Source organism: Labeo rohita, chromosome 3, assembly GCF_022985175.1.
Source record: "Labeo rohita strain BAU-BD-2019 chromosome 3, IGBB_LRoh.1.0, whole genome shotgun sequence".
NCBI lineage: Eukaryota > Metazoa > Chordata > Actinopteri > Cypriniformes > Cyprinidae > Labeo > Labeo rohita.
Genome location: NC_066871.1, coordinates 33,436,123 through 33,461,760, shown reverse-complemented (window position 1 = coordinate 33,461,760; position 25,638 = coordinate 33,436,123). Strand labels below are relative to the sequence as shown.

The 25,638-nt window shown below is 35.5% G+C and overlaps 1 protein-coding gene across 1 annotated transcript; it reads right to left on the bottom strand.

The window, feature by feature from the left end:
* Positions 1-359: 359 nt before the first annotated feature.
* ubald2 (UBA-like domain containing 2) lies at positions 360-25,271 on the bottom strand. The gene is made up of 3 exons (XM_051102924.1): positions 24,979-25,271; positions 14,535-14,588; positions 360-4,978 (listed from the first exon to the last, which is right to left on the bottom strand). The coding sequence occupies exons 1-3, from the start codon at positions 25,096-25,098 to the stop codon at positions 4,622-4,624; spliced, it is 531 nt and encodes a 176-aa protein (XP_050958881.1). The 5' UTR covers positions 25,099-25,271; the 3' UTR covers positions 360-4,621.
* Positions 25,272-25,638: the final 367 nt, after the last annotated feature.

Sequence of the window (25,638 nt, the reverse complement as noted above, 5' to 3'; positions counted from 1 at the left end):
CAAGATTAATTTAGGCAATTTAATTTCCCATTTCAAAATCCCAGCCACTTTCACCATAAGGAAAAGAGCAGCACTGACATTCTTCAAAACATCTCGATTTGTGTTCCTCAGAAGGAGGACCGTTTTGCTGAACCATGACATGATAGATCATGCTTACATCAACACTTGCTAGCATGTGAAGTTGTATAATGATGTCCTAGTTTCAGTCACGTAATCATGCGATTGTTCAACGAGCAGCTTGAGTGTGTTAACATACCGAGACGGTTACAAAACCATCGTTATCATCAGAAACGAGTTGCTGCCGCATGCAAGAAATCCACACTTATTTCTTCCGCTTTTCCAAGACAAAAAAACACAAATCACACTAGTCATTAAATCATTTATTATGACCTTAATAAAAACACAATGACCTCCAAAATGGTTTCAGATCGTAGCTTTTTTTTGTCAGACATATAAATACAAATCTCAACAAGGGAAAAGAACAGACAGTACAGGAGGGAAATCGATACAAAAGGTTGTTCGCTAATGAATTGGTTTTCTCGATAAAGGAACCGGTCAGTCTTCCTGCCTCGCGATGACTCACGGCGTATGTTGATCCTCACAGCCGCAGTCTAAACAAACACGTCCCCGAAGAACTGAATCACGACGGCCCGACATCCGAGATGTACGGCAGCGCAACTGTTCAAACAGTCGAAGCCTGTGCCTTTCAGCGCTCCTCGAGAGAATGACATTTGAGAGTATTGGCCCTGTTGCTATGGGAATCCAACAGAGCGACAGCTGAATAAAATGGAGACGTTTCAAACCTCAAGGCACTGATCAGACAAACTCCAGACGCTGACGTCAGAGCCACCGCCATCTCTTTAACCGAAATCATCCTTGCAGGAAATGACCTACTGCCCAGATGGCTACCAAACACTTATTTGTAACCTTTGGAGACTGACATGCTAGGCTTCTTTCTACACAGCAAACAACAGCCACCAGATGCGGCGGAAGACCAAACGATTACGTTCTAGTGACGTTTTCCAAAACCGAGAGTACTTTTCGCATTTCGCATGCATTTTCTGGGCCAAAACACAGAAGCTGATCTATCACGTAGCCGTCTATGATTAAATCAAAATGGCTAATGCTTAAAATGGACCAGAGGTAGAATTAGACACCATATTTAGGTTGGTGCAACTGAAGAAAGCTCATTTAGCAAAAAAGGAGACGATCAAATGCACGTAAACTGTTTGCAAAAGCATTCTGGCGTAAAATGTCTACAATTTTGATTGATTTTATGAACATTTGCAAATGTATTCTGTACGTGCTTAAACTGAATTTATCAGAGAACGTACAAATACTTTGCATGTCCAGTCACGATTAAATAAATGCAAGGAGAACAAATTTGGGAAACTGTTCGTAAAACAAAATTTGTTTTCTTAGTGTTTGCGTTGATACAATTTAACAGAATGGATTAACAAGTTATGTACACTAATTCATTCAGGTTGCGTTTAGGTTATGAAAATTAACAAAAGATTGGTTTTATAAACATTCGCAAATTTGTTCTGCATGCAATTAAACTGAATGTGATGATTTATCAGAAAACATATTAAAAGTTTGTAAATCCAGTCGCAATTAAATTACCTTAAACACAAGAGCAGCGAACTTGGGCAAATAGTTTGTAAAACAAAATTTGTTTTCTTAGGGTTTAAGTTCAACGGTACAGTTTAACAGAATGGATTTACAAATTATGCACACAAATTCATTTTGCTTTCAAGAAAATTTACAAAAGATTGGTTTTATAAACATTCGCAAATTCAATCTGTATGTGCTTAAAATAAACGCAACGATTTATCCAAGCACGTACAAATGCTTTGTAAATCTAGTCGCGATTAAATAAACTTAAACGCAAGCAGAACGAATTTGGGTAAATGGTTCGTAAAACAAAATTTGTTTTCTTAGCATTTAAGTTCAACCGTACAATCTAACAGAAAGGATTTACAAATCATGTATCACAAATTTGTTTGTGTTTATGTTGCATAGTGTACAAAAAGTTGGTTTTATAAACATTTGCAAATTCTTTCCGTCTGCACTTAAACTGGATGCAACGATTTATCGGAGAATGTATAAATAGTTTGTAAATCCAGTCTCAATTTAATGCAAGTAGTGCGAATTTGTGTAAATAGTTTGTAAAAAAAAATTTCTTAGCGTTTAAGTTCAACAGTACAATTTAACAGAAAAGATTTACAAATTCCATACACAAATTCGTTCTGCTTGAGTTTAAGTTGTATGAAAATTTACGAAAGATTGATTTTATAAACATTCGCAAACTCACTCTGTATGTGCTTAAATTGAAAGCACCGATTTATCAGAGTGTACAAATACTTTGTAAATCCAGTCGTGGTTAAACTTAATTTGCATAAATAGTTTGTAAAATTTTTAGTGTTTAAGTTCAACAGTACAATTTAACTGATTCGATTTACAAATTATGCACACAAATTCGGTCTGCTCGTGTTGTAAGTTGTATGAAATTTAGCAAACGTGTGGTTTTAGAAACATCTGCAAATTCATTCTGTTTGTGCGTAAACTGAATGTGACGATTAATCAAAAAAAAAAAAAAACAGTGAAATATACGCAAAAAGAACGAATTAGGTTATATAGTTTGTAAAACAAATTTGGTTTCTTAGTGTTGAGGTACAATGGTACAATTTAATGGATTTACAAATTTATTCTGCTTGCATTTAGGCTTCCGAAATTTCCGAAAGACTGGTTTTACAAACATTCGCAAATTCATTCTGTGCGCTTAAATCGAACTCAACGATTTATCTGAGAAAAGACAGTTTGTTAATTCAGTTACGATTAAATCATACCAGTAAACTTCAGCAGGAACAGAATAAATTTAGGCAAATAGTTCAAGTTTACATAGTAAATAGTTTGCAACTGTTTTCTATGCATTTAAGTTCATCAGTAGAATTTAACAGAGAATTGATTTATGTGCACAAATTCATTTTGCTTCTTTTTTGTTATCTGTACATGACAATTTAAGCATTTTCCAAAAGATTGCTTTTACGAACCATTTATTGGTGTGAAACAACGGAGCAAATTCTTGCGTACTTTATTCATAAATCAATTTGTACATAAACTGACACTGAATTAAAAGATCAATTATGCAAGAGTGTTTCTTTTTCTGCAAATAAACTACAGTGTGAATCAAGAAGAACAAATTTTGTTGATTGAAATACTGAATAAAAAAAGAAAAAGTATTTTTTTTTAGCCATATTTCACGTTTCATCAAGTTTTGACATTAAACTCGAGACTGTACATTTATCTCCTCACAGCCTTGTTTCCAGTCGCTTCACATTAAATATGGCGTCAAGCCTGACTGAGGTCCACGCTAAACCACGAACCCAAACCGCGAGACGGCAAAAGTGATTGTCTAAGATGAACGAATGAAGTGAAGGTGACATCATGCGAAATTAAACAAACACGTCATCTCAGAAAACCACCGCCAATCAACGTCCTGATCTGGGGTCAGCCTTCCCGCTCGGTTACATTACAATCAGTACGACACAAACGCCAATATGTGATACCAGATCAGCCCCTCGTCCAAGCCAAGTCTGATCGCTTTCGCACAGCGCGTTCGGCAGAGAGCGTGAGGTATTTGAGCCCTCGGTCGCAGCAGCTCGCACAGAGAGCCCATTCAGCCGTCCGGAGGTAAGATCAGGCCACGGCTGGAGCTGAGGTAGGTGGAGCTGAGCTTTACTACGCCGGCTGCGCTGGGCCTCCAAACATCAGACCGCTCACGTCTTCACAAGAGACTGCTAGTATTTTTAGTTCTTAGGGTGGGAAAAACAAACAAAAACATTTTAAGCTCAAGTCTGTATTCCTCCATGACGACTTTAGTTTAAACACAACAGGCTCTCCTGATTCAACCGCGTGCATGCTTAACGTTGGGAATTTACCAAACAAGAATAAACTTTCTGACCAGGATTATTGCAAACTCTTCCTGATTTCTATCTGGACCAATAGTTTTTGTTGATTCTGAATAAAGCTCAGTATCTCAGTTATATCTGAGGCCATACGAACAAATGAAGGTGATTAATCATCTCAGCCTCTGTTAAGAAACTCAATAGACACTAGTTATACAGAAATGTCTTCCTGATGCCTCCTGGGATGCAGAACGGCACGACCACCATGATATGTGATTCAGTCTTATTGTTGTCAGCCGTTTTATTGCGAGTGCTTGTTGCCGACACAGCGCTACAGAGGAGGAGAGTCCGAATACGGCGAATTCGTCTTGATCGTCCACAGCTGACGACTCCGTGGCTCTTTCGCTTTTGGATAGCGAAATAAAAGAGGCTTCTTTGGGACACCTCTTCCATAATTTTTTTTCTTTCCTCATAGTGGTTCTTCCCAGGTTTGGATAGAAATGAAATCGACAATAGGCAAAAGAACAAAACGAGATCTCCAAAAGAAGAGAGATTGTTCATCTTTAGAAAACAGAAAGAAAGAGTACCACGTCTTTCCCCCTTGGCCATCCAAAGTCTCAGTGAGTATATTCCCGCCCCGTTAAACCGTGTATCCTCGCCCCAATTTACACCTCCGGCCCGCCCCGCGTCCCCCCCCCCCCCGCCGCAGAGTCTCATCTCTGGCCGTGCAGGGCTGAAATGACGGGCGTCTGCTGGCCGTTGGCGGGCTGGGAGACGGGCGGCCACGTGGGCGGCTGGTGCATGTGATGGTGGTGGTGATGGAGCGCGTGGTGGCCTGTGGGAGAGGACGGCGGCAGCCAAACGGGCTGGTGGTTGGGGGGCGAGGAGGCCCAGAATGAGCCGAATCCCTGTGCGGAGGAGTGGGGAGGAGGAGAACACGCCATAGACACCTGGGCCGAAGAGCCCGCTCCGTTGCCGCCCGCGCATTCAGACGTCCGCAGCTTGGAGAACATAGTGATGGCGTCGGGGAAGTTGGGCGGCGTGGCGGGAGTGTTGCGTGGAGTGCACATCTAAACACAAAAAAAAAAAAAAAAAACACAAAAAAATGGATCAGTTTATTTGAATTGTTGGTCAATAATGTATAGAACAGTTGATACAAAATTAAATTTCAATACATGAAATTAGGGATGCACCAAAGTTTAGCCCGTCGAAAATTAACGGCCGAAAATTATATTTTTGGTTTTCATCAAAAAGAGAAAAACGCCAGAAAATAAGAGCCGAAAATATATGGCTATACATTATTTGAGTAATTATTGAGTTTATTTTTTAGAGTTATTAAAGTTATTAAATTAAAACTTTACTTGACTATATATATATATATACACACACACACACACACACACACACACATATGTTTCATATGGTTTTGAAAAACATTTACACTATTTTAAAGTAAAGTTCTCATTTAAAAACTATAAAAATGTAAAAAAATATTACTAATATTATGAATTAATTCCCCATTTAATGTATTTTAACGCATGCTGCTCACACCACATGACAGTTTTGTTAAAATATGACTTGGATTGTAAGTTATACATTTACTAGGTTATACAAAGTTACTTGCAAAAAAAAAAAAAAAAAAGTAATACAAATAAATTAAATAAAATCTTGTCTCTGACCACTAATAATAAAAATATGACTTTCTACAACATATGACTGGACAGCCTCTGCCTAATGAAAATGAAGTTTTCCCACATGTCCCATGTGAGGTTCATAATTATAATCACGCACAGATGCATATGTCAGCTACAGATGAGGCTTTATGGGACTCTGAGCTCTTAAACAAAAGGATGTGCTCGCTGTACAACAGACCGAGGATGAGAGCGTTTATGATCGACAATGTGCTGAGCATCAGTCCCATGATTCCCATAAAGTGTGAGATTTGTTTGCTTAGCCTCTGTATGCCATCCGTATGTTATGAAGGAAAAGTAGGCCACATAATTGACAGCAGTTTCAGCTCCTGATAACTGCTCTTTTAATAACCGCCACACACACACACACACACTGAGATCAGGTGATTGCTGTAAGAGCAGAAAGGGTCTGTCAGCAGAGCAGTTTATTGAGTTTTATTTCAAGTAGAGCACCTCTGATGCCGGTCAAAGGGACAAACACACATCCGTCTGTTAAGTAGGTCATCCAGACAGCAGCCTCAGTGTGGATATAAACAACACTCAAAGGTCACATCTTCACTCGCCTCAATGTTTACATCAACACTGCTTAGCAAACACCGTGTCTGGAAAAATACAGCTCAGCTACACTCCTCCAACAGATTTTTAAACTAGTCTGTATTTTGATTTTTGCCATTTTCTGAAATACAGTAAACCTCATCACTTGTTTAAAGGTAGTTACACTACAAACAGCATTAGCATGATATTAGCCATTTTCAAAACAGTGTCCTTCTTTCTAGAGATTGCCCGATATATCGATTTACCGATATTTTTCCTGATATTTAAGCATTTTACCATAATCGGTTATCGGTTTTGTAATATCGGATTCACCGATAAACGCCGCCATCTTATGGGTGTTTTGAGAATTAACGGCAGGGTCGCCATTTCAGCGCGTCTGAGGGGAGACGAGACAACAACAACGGCATGCAGAGGTAAAGCACTTGCTTAGCTGTAATTAGTAAACTTTATTTATTATAACAGCCATTAATGCGCATATTAGTTGTGTTACATAAATGCCTGATATGGACCTAGTTTATGCAGCTTTGGATTTAAGAAATAGACTAGCTCACAGAATTACGCAAGACAATCCGTCCTAATAAACACGTAAATTTGTCTTAATTAAATAATATACAGCCATGAATGAGCACATGTTGAAATAAAAGCGCTTAATTTAATTCTCTCTGTTGTATTTATCATTAATCTCCTAAAAGTCACTTTCATTTTGCTGTTCACTCACCGGGTTGATGTAACTTTTAGCAAGATTCACTTGTTTTAAACACCCTAAATTATATTAACATTTACTATAACCATTATTTCGCCAATACACATCTAAAATATACAACTCTACGGAAATTATTTATTTATTATCTCTGTGAGCGATCGCAGTTTGAGCAGTTGTGTGTAAACAGCGCTTTGTCAGAAAATCTAGAACGACAAAATATTAGTGATTCTGATATAACATACCAGTTTAGAAATGCAATATGATTTTTTGTTTGTTATATTCCAATATTTCAGAGAATATTATCCAGTGAGCTATTCTTCACTCTGTACATTAAACAGCTTATAAACCTACTAAAACTGTAGTTTAAAATGAAGTTGATATGACTCCTTTATGGTGCTTTATGCATTTTCTCCATTTGAAAACATTAGACATTCTACATTTGTTTTGCTTTGTGTTGCAGCTGATGCATTTTATAAATAAAAAAAATTATTACAACAACAAAAAATTTTATTTATATGAAGATTAAGGAGGAAAAAGTGAATGGTGTGGATGGATGGAGTATGACTTCACTCATTTATTTACTATATAACAGTAAATAAATATCGGTTCTGCATATTGGTTATTGGGCACATAAACATGCAAATAATCTGTATTGATATCGGTTAAAAAAAAAAAAAAAAAAAAAAAAAACAGTTGATCACTACTCCTTTTCGGCATTTTTTCTTTATTTAATCAAAAACATTATATTGCAATTAGCACAGTGGAAAAAAAAAAAAAATAGCAACAGCTTATTTACTATTAAGTACATTTTTAGTACTGTGAATCCAACTCTGTTGCTGCCATGTCATATCTGCCATTCGCCATGTCGTAATTAATGTAATTACTGGATGTCAATCTGATCTGTTCTACTAATGTAGAATAATGTGCTTCTTGTGGTAAAAAACTGTTAACACCAAAATGAATCAATGCCATTTGAGTAAATCAATAGACAAAACCACAATTCAACAAGTAACAGTCATTATGCAAACACCTTTTCAATAAATGTTTACTTTTTATTTTAGCTTTTTTTTAGCAGGATATCCAACTATGTGCTACTCAGTGTTTTTTTTATAATATTTAGTTTTAATATTTTCCATTTTTATTTTCATTTTAAAGTTAATCATTTGGTTGCATGTTTTTGTCATTTGTATGTGTTTTTCTAAATGTCTATGTGCTTCTTATTCATTTTTATCTCAGTTTTAGTTATTTTAGTGCATAAACTAAATGAGAAATGTTAAAGTTTAAAGTAAGTAAATAAGAAAAGTTTCTTTATTTTTAGTTTTCAGATTAGATATTGCATTATAAAGACATTAACAATAGCCAATTATTGGAATAGTTCATCATAAATATTATAATATAAAAACATTAATAACATATTAATTATGCTAATTATACACATTATGTATATTATTACATATGTATAAATACATTAATTTAATTAATTATTTTGTTTAAATATTTTCCATTTTTATGTTAAGTGTTAGTCATTTGGTAGCATGTTTTTTGTCATTTGCATATATTTTTTTTTATGTCTACATAGTTTTTATGCATTTTTAGTTTCAGTTAATAACAACCCTAGTACTAGCTACATAAAATGTATTTTATTAAACAATATTGTTCCAGTCCTTGATTCTGATTGGTTGAGCCATGTTTAAAGCTGTTGTAAATTACTCTACAAACACACACCTTTGTTTACTTTGTGTGTTGCTTGGCAACCACTTTGTTGCAACTACAAAGGTTTTTGAGGAACTACACTGTTTGGTGGAAGAATAATGTTTTTATTAATATCATGACACTTTATTTGCTGTTTTATTTTGTGAAACCTTACTACGTATATGGAATAATCATTTTATAATAAAACATACTCCGCTTCGCGCCGTGCCTGACCACAGCTTCACGGGGCTTATTGCTTCAGCATGTCTTATTTCTCAGATTAATCTTGCATTATAAAGACATTAACAAAAGACATTTACTGGAATAATTCATCATAAATATTACAATATTAAAAAAAAAAAAAAAAAAAAAAAAAAAAAAAAAAAAAAAACTGCGGTAACACTTTGCAATAAGGTTCATTAGTTAACTACATTAATTAACATGAACTAAGAATGATAAATACGTCTACAGCTTTTATTAATCTTAATGTTAATTTCAACATTTACTAATGCATTATTAAAATCACAAGTTGTGTTTGTTAACATTAAGTAATGCACTGTGAACTAACATTAACAATGAATGATTTTTATTATCTAACATTAATAAAAATTAATAAATAGTGTAATTATTGTTCATTCATGCTAGTTAATATATTAACTAATGTTAACAAATAACAGTGTTACAAAAATGGTAATATACTATGCTAAAAAAAAAAAAAAAAAAAAAAAAAAAAAAAACATTTTATATTAAGATCTACTGTATTTTACTGCCAGAGCCGCTTATATTTTGAGTGTTCCCACATGACGCTGCAGCGTTCAGTTAGTGCAAGTCATAGCTCTCAGAAAATTCAGTTTGCAAGCTGTAATTATGAGCTGTATGAGGACGTGAACACTTTTACAAGTCATAATCTCATACCTGCAGCAGGGAAACGCACCTTTCATCTGCAATTTAACTACTCATAGCCACTTTGTGACAACATTGAGACTAATATTACAGATTGTTAGAGCTGCTAAAAAGATGAGGCAAGTCTTGATGGTTAAAATAGTCTTGAGAGAGATCACAGATAATAAAGAAATGTTCCCCATTCAATACAACTTAAAGAGACAGTTCACCCAAAAATGAAAATTCAGTCATTAATTACTCACCCTCATGTCTTTCCAAACCTGTTAGACCTTTGTTCATCTTCAGAACACAAATTAAGATATGTTTGATGAAATCCGAGAGCTTTCTGACCCTGCATAGACAGCAATGGTACGACCATATTCAAAACCCAGAAAGGAGGTACGGATATTGTTAAAATAGCCCATGTGACATAAAATGTAAAATGGTCAGAGAATAAATTTTGTGCACAAAGAAAAGACAAATAATGACTTCATTTAACAATTTCTTCTCTTCCATGTCTTTGACAAGCATTACATCAACATGAGAGCGAATAATTACAAATTTTCATTTTTGGGTGAACTATCCCTTTAAGTGATAACGCTGTCAGTACCCACAATGGAAGTTAACTGGCCCAACTATCCGAATAGTTTAAAAGTAGCAAGGTGCAGCTTGTATTTTTGTAACAGTGCAGGAAAAAAATATATAAATAATTCAAGCAGATGGACAGCAAGTATGTTTACAGGTTTCAGCAAGTGTTTTGAACTATGCAGGTCGGCAGAGGGTGGAGTGTTTTGCTACGAGACTCTTTTCAAGGACAGTCATAACAGTGTGTGCCTGGCCCAGCCAGGAGCTCAGAGGACCAGTTTGAGGCCTGAGGGACTTTCTACAGCGCTCTGAACCGCCTCGAGAGAGTCAATGCGGACGTGTGCCAATAACAGGCCCGGCTCTGCCGAGAGGAGGGGGCAGCCCAGTTCAACAGGTTCCTCTACAGGTCCAGACTCGTGGCTTTGGGCCCTACTGCCACAGCTAAGCTGACTACAGACCTCTGGAAACTGCTAGTAAATTTCCCAAATAAACACAACGGAACAAGAAGTAGTTGAATAAAGTCGTTATTTTTGTTTTCTCTGCACACACAAAGTATTCTTGTAGCTTTATAACATCACGGTTGAACCACTGATGTCACATGGACTATTTTAACAATGTCCTTACTACCTTTCTGGGTGTTGAAAGCTCTTGGATTTCATCAAAAATATCTTAATTTGTGTTCTGAAGAAGTAGAACATCTCACAGGTTTGGAATGACATGAGGGTGAGTAATTATCAACAGAATTTTCATTTTTGACTGAACGATCCCTTTAAGATAAAAAGTGTATATTTATTTAGTGTGGAGAACAAAACGGAAGTGACTCACAAGCACGGCCCTCAGGAAATAGGTCCCGTGTGTTTATAAATGACTTCATTGTGTTGACTGCATGTGTATCTCACACACAGAGGCTTCTGATCCAATCAGATCCTGCTTTTGTCTTTGCTCCGCCCCTTTGCCCATATATGGTCCCCAGCTGCATGATGTAATGGCTGCTCTCAAAATAAAAACAAACACAGATAGACTTCCTGCCTCTGCCTTTCTCAAACACACTCCCTCACATACAGGCAGATTAAAAGCGGGAGAGAAAAAAGAAAACACACACACACACAGATTCAGGCACGCACATGTCGTGGGTGGAGGCTGACGTTGAGCTTTTAAAACGCAGCATGACTGCAAGAATCATATCGCGGCTTGTCCACAGGGACTGGTTTTGTGAGAAGAAAAACTGATTGCATAACCCTCGGCAGACTGAAGAACAGCGGTTGCACGTCTGTTTTTTTCCAAGAGGAAACGGCACGGCTCGTGTTTCAGCCGTCTAAAACAGCTGCATGTCTGTGTGTACAGACCCAAAAATCACTTCATCAAGCACTAGACCACATCACTGATCGAACGATCAACAGCTGGGTCAGATCTGCTCCTGTCACGGAGGGTTTTCTCTAGCATATCTTCATATCGCTGATTTATAAGACTACATATCCAGGGAGACAGGATGTGGACACATGAGTGGGAGTCACGGCTGGAAGACTTTCAGACCCAGCTCTGCTGTATAGACTAGTCTAGTCTTCCCAGAATTTTTTTCAGACTGCTTAAAAGAGGATGAAACTGTCAGCATGTTGAAACCTTGAGTTCTTAAATTCAGCCCCTTTAAAGCATCAGTGCTACAGTCATCTAAATTCTTAAGTCATTGTGTCATATCTAGCTCTTTTTTTCTTTTTTACAAAGTCTGGCATCATGAGTGTTCATAAAAGACAGCGATGGCAAATTAAAAATAGTTAAAAGTATGTCGTTGCTCCATCTAGATGTTTTTGAACAAGAAAGAAGTGAAATGACAGATTTTAAATGCTCTACATAAGCTAGAACTTCACAAGACACACAACTAGTACTATTGTATCGAGCACATGTGAGAGTTGTTTTTTCCTCAATAATTTGACGTTAGCATGCTGCTAAAGCTAACGCCATGATATTTTAAAGGGGTCATCGGATGCCCATTTTTCACAAGTTGATATGATTCTTTAGGGACTTAATGAAAAGTCTTTAATATACTTTGGTTAAAAATTCTCAATGGTAGTGTAAAACAACACCCTTTTACCTTGTCAAAATGAGCTCTGCAAAAATCAACCCATTCTGAGGGGTTGTTCCTTTAAATGCAAATGAGCTCTGCTCGCCCCGCCCCTCTCTACCTCTGTGGAGTGACGAGCTGCTCTGAGAGATTGTTTACTTTAGCCACATTTAGCGCGTTTAGCCGTGAAACTTGCTAACTAGCACATTATTAGGAAAGATAATTGCAGAGCTTCATAAAACCCTTATATTCACTTCTGCTGTAGGTGAAGCTGGATCACGAATGATTTGCGCGAACATAGACGGATATATGTAGATCGGGAGGCGCATTCCATTCATAAACAAACGTAATCTACTGCATCTTCAGCAGCTCAGATGTCGGGAGTAAATGACGACCACTATGTTCATTATTACATCCAGCAACACAACACCTCAAATCACTCAATCGGAGATATTCTTGTCTAACTTACATCCCTGCTCCGGCATTGAAACAATGGAGGTCGGACTGTAACAGTTGATCAGAGGTAAGACGCTCATGTCAATCAACTATTGTGGGAGCGGCCTCTGTTGGTGTTGCGCAACAAAGACAGGCATCTGAGAATGGCTCAATTTGAAGAAGGGAATATTATTTTTACAGATTAATTAAAAACCACTGCATGGATTTTTATCATTATAGGGTAGATTTGATTTGTACATACACTGTCAACACACATTAATGTTCAAACAACATGAAAAAGTGAACTTTGCATCCAATGACCCCTTTAATAAAATAGTGCACATAAACATTTAAAGTTTTTGTACTGAATCAATTACAATGATAATCACCTCTGTAGGTCTTCTATTTTAGTAAGAAGTCTGTCGTAATCAATGTTATTTTAGATTTCTGTAGTATTACAGTTTTTATTAATATTTGGAGGTGCTTTTAATTTTTTAAATTAAAATGTAATTAAATTTAAGGTAATTTCATGTTGAATTTAATCATTTTGTGTTTGTCATATATACACAAAAATAAATTAATATTTCTAAAAAAAAAATTTATGGTTTTCATTTTATTTTAGCTTTACTTCAATTTCAGTTAGTAATTTTAGTAACTTATATTATCAGTTACTTAATAGTTTGAAATAGTTTTCCAAATAGTTTTCATTTTATTTCAGTCTTACTTTAATTTCAGTTTAAAAAATTTAGTTATTTGTATGTTACTTAATATTTCTAAACTGTTTTCTACATAGTTTTCATTTTATTTCAGTTTAACTTCAATTTCCGTTAGTAATTTGTATGAGTTACTTAATATTTTAAATATCTTTCTAAACAGTTTATTTTATTTCAGTTAGTAATTTAAGAAACGTGTATCAGTTATTTAATATTTCTAAACAGTTTTATAAAAAGTTTTTATTTCAGTTTTACTTCAATTTCAGTTAGAAATTATAGTCATTTGTATGAGTTACTTAATATTAAGAAATCATTTTCCAAAGAGTTTTCATTTTATTTCAGTTTTACTTTTATTTCAGTTAGTAGTTCCAGAAACCAGTTACTTAATATTTCTAAACATTTTCTAAATAGTTCTCATCTAATTTGTATCAGTTACTTAATATTTTGAAACAGTTTTCTAAATGGTTTACATTTTATTTCAGTTTTACTTTAATGTCAGTTAGTAATTTTAGTAATCTGTATCGGTTACTTAATATTTCTAAACAGTTTCTATTTTATTTCCATTTTACTTTCATTTCAGTTAATACTTTTTTTAATAACTTGTATCTGTTACTTAATATTTTAATTTTATTTCAGTTTTACTTTCATTTCAGTTACTTTTCATTTCAGTACTTGTATCAGTTACCATCAGTACTTTACTTCAATTAATTTTTTTAATGGTTATTAGTTAATTAGTTAACAATAACAACAACAACACTGTTTGCAATGCATTCTGGGGTTGTGTTGTCCTAAAAATATATATGCAATGCTTTGAATTTGGCTTAAATAACTTGTCTCAGAAAGCAGTATAATATTCTCCCTACTGCATCTGCTCTTTATGCTATGAAATTATGCCTATAAATAGAATTTAAAACCGAACCTCACAGAAAAATAGTATTTATCCATAAAAAAAAAAAAACAATAAGATCCTGTATAAACACTTAATTCCTAGTCAACTATGACCATTTACCGAAACTGTGTTGCAAAAACAAGTCATCCAGAAATTGCTCTGGATATGACGTCAAATTTTATCTAAGAGTCAGAGAGATGCTGGAAACAGGGCATGAAAAACAATTCAGACTGTTACTAAGCTCTGACTAGCATGATAAGTGTATTTCAAGCTCTTTAATAATATCCGTGGCCTTCAGGAAGTCCAGCCCCTCATTATTCTCTCAGATTCTATGTTGAGAACGGGCCGCCTGATCACAATGACAGGATGCTGAACACGGCGCTGCTCTTTTTCCCTTCTCTCTCCGTACGAAATGCACTTACCATCTGGTGATGACTGGGGATGTTGGCCTCCTGGAAAAAGGAGCTCAGAGCCGTCTGCGGAAAGAGAGAGAGAGAAAGAGATGGGGATGAGACGGAGGGATCTGTGTTACAACATGAATGAGCAGAACAACTCTGGTTTGGAAACCATGGCTCTCTCCGCTCCCTCCTCCCTGACGGTGACTGACGCGGGTCAATCGGTCCAAGCGCTCTGTGATCTAAATGAGGGCTTCTAAACCGTCATGCAATCTGTGCAGGATTCTAGGAACTAATACACTATGCGGGCTCAGAGATACAGATATATGTGAGATTGGAAAATTCACAAACACAGGCAAACCAGTTTTCCTTTTTCAGACAAGCATCGCTATTACTGCTTATACTTTTATGCTACAGACTTTAATCACGCCCCAAATCATGCAGCTTTTGAGTCTAAATGGAGCAAAAATACTCCTAAGCTACGTTTACATTCACTCCATTTTTATGCACATTTTAAAGTACTGAATCAAAAAAGGCTGATTTTTTTTTTTTTTAAATAATTATTATTGCCCCATTGCTATTATATATGTATTTTAAGTCATTTTCAAGCATACTGTTCACTTATGTGTATTTCAATTATCCAATTCCTCGATTAATAAAATAATCGTTAGTAACAGCCCTACCTTAATTTGCAAAAAGTTTTTACGCTCGCTTGAGGTGGTTTTAACTTGTGCGAAAAATGGGAGATGGATAAATTACTCCATGCGCATCAACAAAGTCATGTGACTTTGCGCAATGGGATGACATAACTTGACCCTTACACCTTAAATACATGCAGTGTTCATCATTATCATTATTTCCAATAAGTAATATATTTTTTAAGATAAAGTATTTTAACAAATATAATTGTTAACGGATAAATATCATCACATTTTTGGGGGAGTCGCACCACGTGACTATTTACCTGAAGTAACACTGACTCAATGATCTGATATTTTATGATCTCATATTTTACTTATTGACTGAATTTCTTATTTTATGTTTTTTTCTTCAGCAATTTTCTAAATGTTGGTTGCACCACATTTTATTTGGTAGCCTTTAAAAAAAAAAATAATAATAAAATAAAAAAAAAAGAATAAAATAATTTATATTGTCCATTTATATGGCCGTTGCGCTTGCATCTTTTGCACTGTTTCGCACGTAATTGGTGTGTTTAAAATGCTGTGTCAAGTTTAAATTTAAACCTACACAGCGCCGCTCATCAATATCAGTTCCAAAACAGTGGACCAATCAGAAACCCACAGAGGTGGGGCAAGCGTTGGAAGCTTTTGTTTACAGTATTTCTAATACTAATAGATAAAAATAGATTATATATATATATATATATATATATATATATATATATATATATATATATATATATATATATATAGATAAAACTATAATGACTTGATAAATATCATCAGATTTTTTGGGGAGCTGCACCACATGACATCTTACCTCATATTACAATTCTTACACACACTGACTTTCTTTTTCTTTTTTTTTTTTTTTCCTTTGCAAGTTTCTGTTTGGTTGCATCATGTGTCTGTTGGTTGCACCACATTTCATTTAGTAAACTTTTCTTTTATTACATCATTAATAATTTTACAAATCTTCAGTGTTTGATAATAAAAGTTTATGCCAAAGTACTTTTTTTAATGATCTCATTTATAACACTACACTTTTGTATTATATAGCATTGGAATTACAGAGAATGAGTTAATGCCACTGTGTGAGTGTTGCTAATACAGTGGCTGATGAAGTGAATTGGTCATTCTTCTCTCTTCTGATCAAATGTAATCAGTTTCTCGATATTCTTTTTTTTTTTTTTTAAAGTCTACGGTGGACTAGAAATGTTATGCCATTTTTTTCTTTTGCTACTGGAGCAAATAGGAATGCAAAAATTAATATTGAAGTTTACACTATAATGACTTCCACTTTAAATGTACAGTACAAGCCTAGTCAAAAGTTTTTGAACTGTAAGATAAAGAAGTCTCAAGCCTGCATTTATCTGATTTAAAGAACAGCAAAAACTGTAAAATTTTGAAAAATTTTTACTATTTAAAATTACTGTTTTCTATTTGAATATATTTTAAAATGTAATTTATTCCTGTGATTTCAAAGCTGAATTTTTAGCATCATTACTCCAGTCACATGATCCTTCAGAAATCATTCTAATATTCTGAACTGCTGCTAAAAAGATGTTACTATTTTGAAAACAGAGGAGTATAATTTTTTCCAGTTTCTTTGAAGTTCAGAAGAACAGCATTTATCTGAAATAGAAATGTAATTTTGTAACATTATAAATGTCTTTTGATCAATTTAAAGCACCCTTGCAAAATACAAGTATTAATTTCTATAATTTTTTTCCAAAAAATAAAACATAAATATTTTATTTTATTTCAGATAACTTCTGATCTTTGCACCTTTCTACTCAAAGAATCCTGAAAAAAAAAAAAAAATTACTCAACTGTTTAAAATATTGATAACAACAACTTGAACAGCAAATCAGCATTTTAGTATGATTTCTGAAGGATCATGATGTGACACTGAAGACTGGAGTAATGATGCTAAATATTTGGCTTTGATCACAGGAATAAATTACATTTTAAAATAAATTCAAATAGAAAAGAGTTATTTTAAGTAGTAAAAAATAATAAATTCACAATATTACTGCTTTTGATGTATTTTGAATGAAATAAATGCAGGCTTGGTGAGCAGACTTATTTAAAAAAAAAAACATTAAAAATCTTACTGTTCAAAAACTTTTGACTGGTTGTGTATGTGAAAAATAATTACCAATCGATTTCAAATAAATTCTTAGATTTTTCTGTGAACAAAACAGCATCATGTAAATGACCCATTTAAGAGCAGAGTTTCATATCAGTTTCAGAATATGATTTGACGATGATTCACACATTCAGTGCTTCTCAAAACGCGACGTTCAGCCTTTAAACAGTCAAAATATTGCCACATGAGTGTCTGGCCTTCTCTCCCTCAACCCCTCGTCTGGTAACACTTCCCTCAGTGAGCGCCCTCTTCTCTTCCCCCGTCCGGCCCCTTCCCCCTCTCCTGTCTTTATCTGTCTTTTTCCTGCTCTCCCGTTTTGTTTAACAACAGCCACGGCGAGTGCAGGAATGTCTGCGGCTTGACGTGACACACATATCAAGATGAACTCGCCAATCCGCCATTGTTTCCGCTGCTACACAACCACAGAGCTCTTTGTCATCAGATCTTCTCCGTCCCTCCCCCAAACACCGTCATGTGTACAGAGATTGTTCCCATGCAAGTGCTCGACTATTGCTCATTTCCTACTGCACACACACACGGTTATGGCTCTAAACAACGCTCGCTTGTACCTCAGAGCATCTGTATTGTATTAACGCTGGCACTGACCGCTAAAGGAGGATACCTCAATGTGCAAACCTGGCATCCGCACTAACAATGAGTCTAACAGTTAAATAATATACACAGGCCAGCTTGTGATCCTAGTAAGCTACCCATTCAAGATAGCATGAATTATGTTTGTACTGCACTAAAACTGGACAAAAGCTCATTAAAAATCTGAAAGCTCTACTCTGATTGGCTAGGATTTCTAGGAATCAGGTTTTGAAAGATCTTCATTGGTTTAAAACAAAACTCCCAGGTTGTTTCAATGCACTTCCCAATGGAGATGCTAGTCGCCAGATCTGGAAGTTCAGAATGAATGAATGTTTGAAAGACATTCTGATATGAAGTCAATTCTTGTGCAAATTCCTGTGTGATGGGAAAAAAAAAAAAAAAAAAAAAAAAAAAAAAAAAAAGGAGTGAAGTTCACTTCCAGAACAAAAATTTAGGGATAATGTTCTCATCCTCTTGTCATTCTAGATGTTCATGTCTTTGTTTCCTCAGACGTTAAGAAATTATGATTTTTGAGGAAAACATTTCAGGATTTATCTCTCGAAACAATCCCAGCCAAGGAAGAAGGGTCATATCCAGCGAAACGATTGGTTTTCTTTAAAAAAAAAAAAAAAAAAAATTTATACACAGGACAATTTATACACTTTATACACTTTTTACCCTCGAATGCTCGTCTTGTCTAGCTCTGCGTGAACTCTGTGTATTCCGGTTTAATACAGTTAGGGTACGTCGAAAATCTCCCATCTCATTTTCTCCTCCAAGTTCAAAGTCATCCAATCAATCAATCTTCAAAAACCATAATTTCTTTACGACTTAGATCTGAAATCCTGATCTAAAACAAATGATTAGGAATCCGAAGATCCGAGCTAAAGCAAAAGATTTGCGAACCCACTCCAAAGTTCCAATCTAAATCAAATTATTTGTGATCCACGCTCTGAAGTCCTAATCTGAATAATGATTCGCGAACCATCATTTCAGATCAGGATATCGCGGATCGGGAATAATTTGATTTAGACTGGAACTTTGCATATCACAAATCATTCGATTTAGATTGGGACTTCAAATCGTGTATCGCGAATCATTTGATTTGAATCATTCAATTTGCAAAATGATTCACAAACCTGTTCCGATTTAAATCAAATGAATTTGCACCATTCATTAATAAAAATCCAGTAATAAAAATGGAATTTACAGTTTAACGTGGAATGTCATGGAATTTGTCAAAGTTTGGATGGAATAATAAATAGAATGTCATTACACTTTAATCAAATTGTGATTTGTATTTGTAAATATTCATCCGTAAAAAGACCATTTTAATAAGAATCCTGCATGTTCTGTGTGTCTCTGTGTGTTAATGAATGGCGCAAACGCGCGGTTTTGTTTACTCGTACTGAAGCACGCATGATGCTCGCAGTGATTTCAGCATCTGTTGTCTCACTAAATGAGGACATAAATACATAAACAATATCTCAAAACTGCTCTGAGAATACTTCATGAACATTCTAACGTTTTATTTGAGTACAACTAGCGTCATGAACTGAAACAAGCAAAAAGAGTATTTTTTTTAAATTGTGTGAAAAGATACATGCTTACTGAAAAAAAAATTAAACACGTCTTTCATAAATACATTGTCTTTCAAAAATTCAAGCACTTTTCAAGTACCTCGCAGAAGTATTGCTATTGTCAAGGGTTTTCCAGGCCTTAAATTTCAAAAAGTCACACTCAAGTACTTCAAGCACTTTAAGCACCTTGTATGAATCCTGTTTAAAAAGCTTTAAAACCAAAGCTAAAAGAATCAAGGCTGATCTGAAAGCATTCTGGATTTGTTACATATCACTGTAAATACACTGAAAGCAATGTGGAAGAAATCTCAAGCAATCCTACTGTAATCAATAAAGACTAGACAAGGTGTAAATCATTCATTAGAATCTGAACTGTGTGCAGACTTATTTATAGCAGAGCTCAAATATTGCGAAGATATGGCCACATTTTTTAACAAAAGGACAAAAAGGTCCATGTTCGATGATGCAACTTTCAAACCAAGCAGATTTCTGTCGGTGAACCAATATAAAATATACATTGGGATTTTTTTTGCCTACATGTTTGCCTACAGGGATATGGGATAAAAATGAAAATTCTGGGATTAACTACCCTCGATAGTATTCTCATAGCTTTATAACATTACAGTTGAACCACTGATGTCACATGGACTATTTTAACGATGTTAAACTACATTTTTTCTTACTACATTTTTGGATCTTGAACGTGGCGGTTGTGTTGCTGTCTATGCAGGAAAGCTCTTGGATTTCATCAAAAACATCTTAATATGTGTTCTGAAGACGAACGAAGGTCTTACGGGTTTGGAATGACGTGAGAGTGAGTAATTAATGACAGAATTTTTGGGTGAACTATCATTTTAAATACATTTTCAGCTTGTTTTTAATGTGTAAGCTACATAAATAATACAGCATCCAGTTGGCCCACATAAGTATTGTCATGTAAATGACAATAATGATTACAATATCAACAGAAACAATTGATAATTGTGATTATTGTTAGATTATACCAGGCAGCCCGCTAGGTTGACACACCACCAGAGTGTCGTACCCAGCCTCTCTGCGAATGATTTCTGCCGTTCCAGTGGGAATATGCGGGCGCAGAACATGCCCACAGAGAGCCGTCTCACCAACACACGGCATGCTCGCAATAAACCAGGTCAGTGATGAACAGAAAGGGACAGAGACAAATGGAGAATCCACACAGAAGCTGCTAGAGCGAATCAAACTCAATTTGCTCCACGCCACACTGTAATGTGAACACTGCTCTGAAAATAGCAACAAACACTCGAAAATGTCACTGGTGCCATTTTCACGTTTGGTTTGATGGCCACCCTTTCCAAAAGGTCTCTTTCCACAGTATTTGGTTCTGACTTGCAGGTTTGCATGGTGAGTAACACGGCGAGTACTAACGACAAATGTTTACCACTGTAACTAGGTAACAGCTCGGGAGGAGACGGCGCCAGCTTCACTGTTTTATTCATGTTTTTGTCCCTTTGTTCTTACTACCACAACCTCACACCACTTGCGTCCATCAAAGATGCACAAGACGCAATCAATAAGCTACCAAATTAAGCACAATATAGATGAGACTTTCAAAGCTAGTCAACGTGTAGATTTCCACAGCGTGGAAGGGTAAGCTTTAGCTGGCCCTGGCTGATGTTATCACAGAATGAGACCAGAAGGTTAAGAGCAGACCTTTTTGACTCCTTCATCTGTCACTGAAGCTATAAGTCGTATAAGAGATCCAAAGGGGACACTTGTCCTGGACATGCACTTGGTACAATCAATCACACTACTACCAACACCAGAGAGAGAGAGAGACGCTGTTAGACCACCTGTTCAAACTACAGCAGCCACAACAGATCGCTCAGAAGGAGATACATCAGAAAAACCATCTGGACTCTGCTGCGGATACTTCAGGAGAAACAACGCTGAATTGAGAAAGTCAATGCTGGGAATGTAAACAGAAGCATATCTGTTAGTGAAGGTGGGGCTCACTTCCTTTCTTTCAAAATCAAAAAACAAACCAGCAAAAGTTACCAAACACGAACCACAGTGACGTATATGAGGCAACGGTTATGACAACACCGGTATGCCCTGACAAACAAGTGCAGTATATGCCATGTGTACAATACTTACCATATATGTTACCCTGAACCACAAAACCAGTCATAAGTAGCAGAGGTATATTTGTAGCAAAAGCCAACAATACATTGTGTGGGTCAAAATTATCATCTTTTTCTTTTATGCCAAAAATAATTCGGATATTATGTAAAGATCATGTTCCATGAAAATAAGTACATTTTCTACTGTAAATATATCAAAACTTTTTTTTTTTTTTTTTAATTAGTAATACGCATTGCTAAGAACTTCACTTGGACAACTTTAAAGGCAACATTTTGATTTTTTTTTTTTACACCCTCAGATTGTAGATTTTCAAATAGTTGTATCTAAGCCAAATAATGTCCTAACAAACCATACATCAATGGAAAGCTTATTTATTCAGCTTTCAGACATAAAAATCTCAGTTTCAAAAAACCAACCCTTGCGACTGATTTTGTGGTCCAGGGTCACATATAGTAGGAAACTATAGTATGGAAACTAAAAGTATGTTAAAAGAGCAATATGTCTGAATTCATAGTATTCAAAAAAAAAAAAAAAAAAAAAAAAAAAAAAAAAAAAAAAAAAAAAAACGTATTACTTTCTGAAGAGCGCATTCACTGGACTCTTTACATTTTCATGAGGCCGCAGGAGAGGATTTGTGAATTGCAGTGAAACAACACCAAAAAATGAAAATTTTGGGCCGAAACTGAAACCGAAAAACCAGGATGCGCTTGGCTGAAAACAGAAACCGAAAATTACTTATTTTAAAATATTTTAAAATACTTACTGCATAATTTATAGCATTAATACTAGGCTTTTTAAATGCATGAAATTGATGAGTCTGAACTGAATTTTTCTTTTTTTTAAACAATTAAATACTTTCCGTTTGGATCTTCAACCTATTTTTTAGGCCAAAAACCAAAGATTTTTGTCAGGCAAAAATTCGGTGCACCCCTAGACATAGAACTAGTGCTGAGAAAAAATTAATCGTGATTAATCGCATCCAAAATGAATTTGTGTACCTAATATATGTGTGTACTGTGTATATTTATTATGCCTATATAAATACACACACATGCATGTATATATTTAAGAAAAAAATGGTTATGTTTATATATTAAATATATTCATTTATAATATAAATTACATGAATATAAATATATACACATGTAAATATAATGTATACTATATATAAATAACATACTATACTTGTATAGTAATAGTATACTTATATATACATAATAAACATACACAGCACCCACACATATATTATGTACACCAAAACGATTATTCGTTGCCCAGCACTACATAGAACATGCTTCTTAAGTGTCACAAAGTAAGAACTCATCCAAAAGAAGTACCTACTCAGAAAATAATATGCGATTTCTTTCTAAAAAAAAAAAAAAAAAAAACACACTTTACTTAAACATGCAGTACATTGTGGAAGCTAGTTTCTGCCATAGGATTTAAAAAAAAAAAAAAGAAAAAAAAAAAAAAAAAAAAGTGTCTGAATTTGGAGTTAAAAATGACCTTTTTTTATTTTGCACAAAAGTTCATGACATGAATGAATCAAGCTTTATTAAATGTGTATGTTATAAGATCACGTGACAACAACACAGCGTACTACTATTTGAAATGCTTTACATTATCAATAAAAGCTGTTTCACATACTACTCTTTTCAAAAATAGGCAGTATTCCAGTCCAAACATAGCCTGTTGTGAGTAGAGTAAACTTTACCCTACATACTAGGATTGAGCGTAAGAAAATTGACTCCCTCTTTGCCTTACTACACGCATGTGTACTTTATAAACAATACATACATTAACTAGTCAAACCAGTGTGTGCTGTACTCAACCACTGGACCATTTCTAACAGTCAACACAACGAACATACCACATACAGAACAAAACACAAACACACGTGAGCTGACGTGAATGATTAAAGTGCGTTTAGGTTCACTTGGGCTTCATTTTCAGCAGGGAATGTAAATAAAAAAACTGAGTGTGTTGCAACAGTGCTGATGAGATCGTCTCTGAGGCATGTCCGTTTGTGGCAAACACTTCCTCCTTACAGGAAACACTCAAAACAACCACACACTTCATATGCGAGCTGCCGTAAAACAGGCGTACACTAATTAATAAACCATCAAATACAAACTGATATGAAATGCAATACTTTTCTTTATGTACTACTTGATTCTTTGGTAATATTTTGAAGGCTGTACTTATCTTTGATGCATGACAACAGCCAAAAAATACAAAAATATAATTTTATGCCAAAACTCATTAGGATATTGTGTAAAGATCATGTTCCATGAAGATATTCGGTAAATTTCCTACCGTTAATATTTCAAAACTTAATTTTTGATTATTAATATGCATTGCTAAGAACTTTTATACAATTTCAAAGGTGATTTTCTCAATATTTATTTTTCAAACAGATTCCAGAGTTTCAAACAGTTATATCTCTGCCAAATATTGTCATATCCTACCATACATCTACAATGGAAAGCTTATGGCTGGTTTTGTGGTCCAGTATCACATATAAACATCTCTTTGGGTGACTGTGCACATGTATTTTGAGTAAAAGGACATAACGGTTATGTCTAGTCATATCAATGTCTAATCACCCATCTGGTTATCTATTCATGTGTACAATCTGTTGAGCACATTGCTAGCAACACCAAGGTTATGGGTTCGATTCCCAAGGTATGTATGGACTGCTAAATGTAAATATGTGTCTACCTCTTTATCTATCCATATCAATCTTTTTCCCCCCATCTATCCATCCAGTTTTCCATTCATCTTTTTATCCTCCACCAATCTGTAACGTTACATTCATACATCTCTTTATACATCTACCCATCCATTTTCAACGTGCAAAGCCTAAATGTCTAGAATAAGTCTTTAAAACAAAAAATATTCAAGATTGTGAGCAGCTTTGAGTTTAATCACTATGAACTATACTATAAAACACATCGTGTTGGTTTCCACAGGCCAGTATTTTGTTGTATTACACGGACAGATAATCTCAGTGAGCTGCCAGTGCTTTAGTGTGGATTCAAACACAAAGCTGCTCTGCCTAATTGTTTCCTTAAAGGGTCTGGCTAACCGGCTAACAGCAGGCTAGCCCTCACAAACGGATGAAAACACAGCCTATAGTCAACGTGAAAAGCTATTTACATGTAAACAAACGCGACGTGACTTTATATAATGGAGTGAGTGCATCCTACACGATGAAAAATCGCTTTGAACGAACACGCGTTGCCAGGATTTGATACACAGCCCACCTACAACAAACCATCAATGCTAGACTCAAAACCGTCGCGGTGAATAATGGTGTGATCGATTATTAATCACTCGGTTACCTCGAACTGCCAATGCGCCGCCTGCAGAAGCTGCTTCGCTTGATCCGCCGCGCAGCCCGCAGTCAAAACAAACTGGTTTATCATCACTTGATGTCTCAGTTCGTCCATATTCACCGACATCGCCGCTGTTCGCTCCTCCGCGACTCCCGTGAACGGCAATCTCCGAACGAGGTGTGTGTATGTTCGTTGAAAGCGAGCGTCCCTGCCAGGCCCTTCCTTCACACTCACTCCTCGCTCGCCTTCCAGTAACAACAAATATTTTCATGTCATCATCACCAACAACAAACCCGAACGAGCCCTCTGATTGGTTACCGAGCCAAAACAGCGAGTACACACTGGCGTCCCATTGGTCGATCGACAAATTGCCAATCGGCTCAAGTGACGTAATTTAAAGCAACGCGGCGTGCGTGGTTGGACGCTAGCGATCGACATGAGCGCTCTCATTGGTCAGAACAGAGGTAAAGCGTTGCGTTGTCATTGGTCAGATGAGAAAATGTGTATTTACATTGCTTTTACTGGATACACACGTGGTGTATTCTGCAGTGAACTCCATTAGATTATATTATGAGTAAAGGCTTTTAAGACAAAACCATTTTTATTTATTAAAACCACAGATATTATTATTAGGTTTTCAAGCCTATTGTAAATTTTAGATTGGTT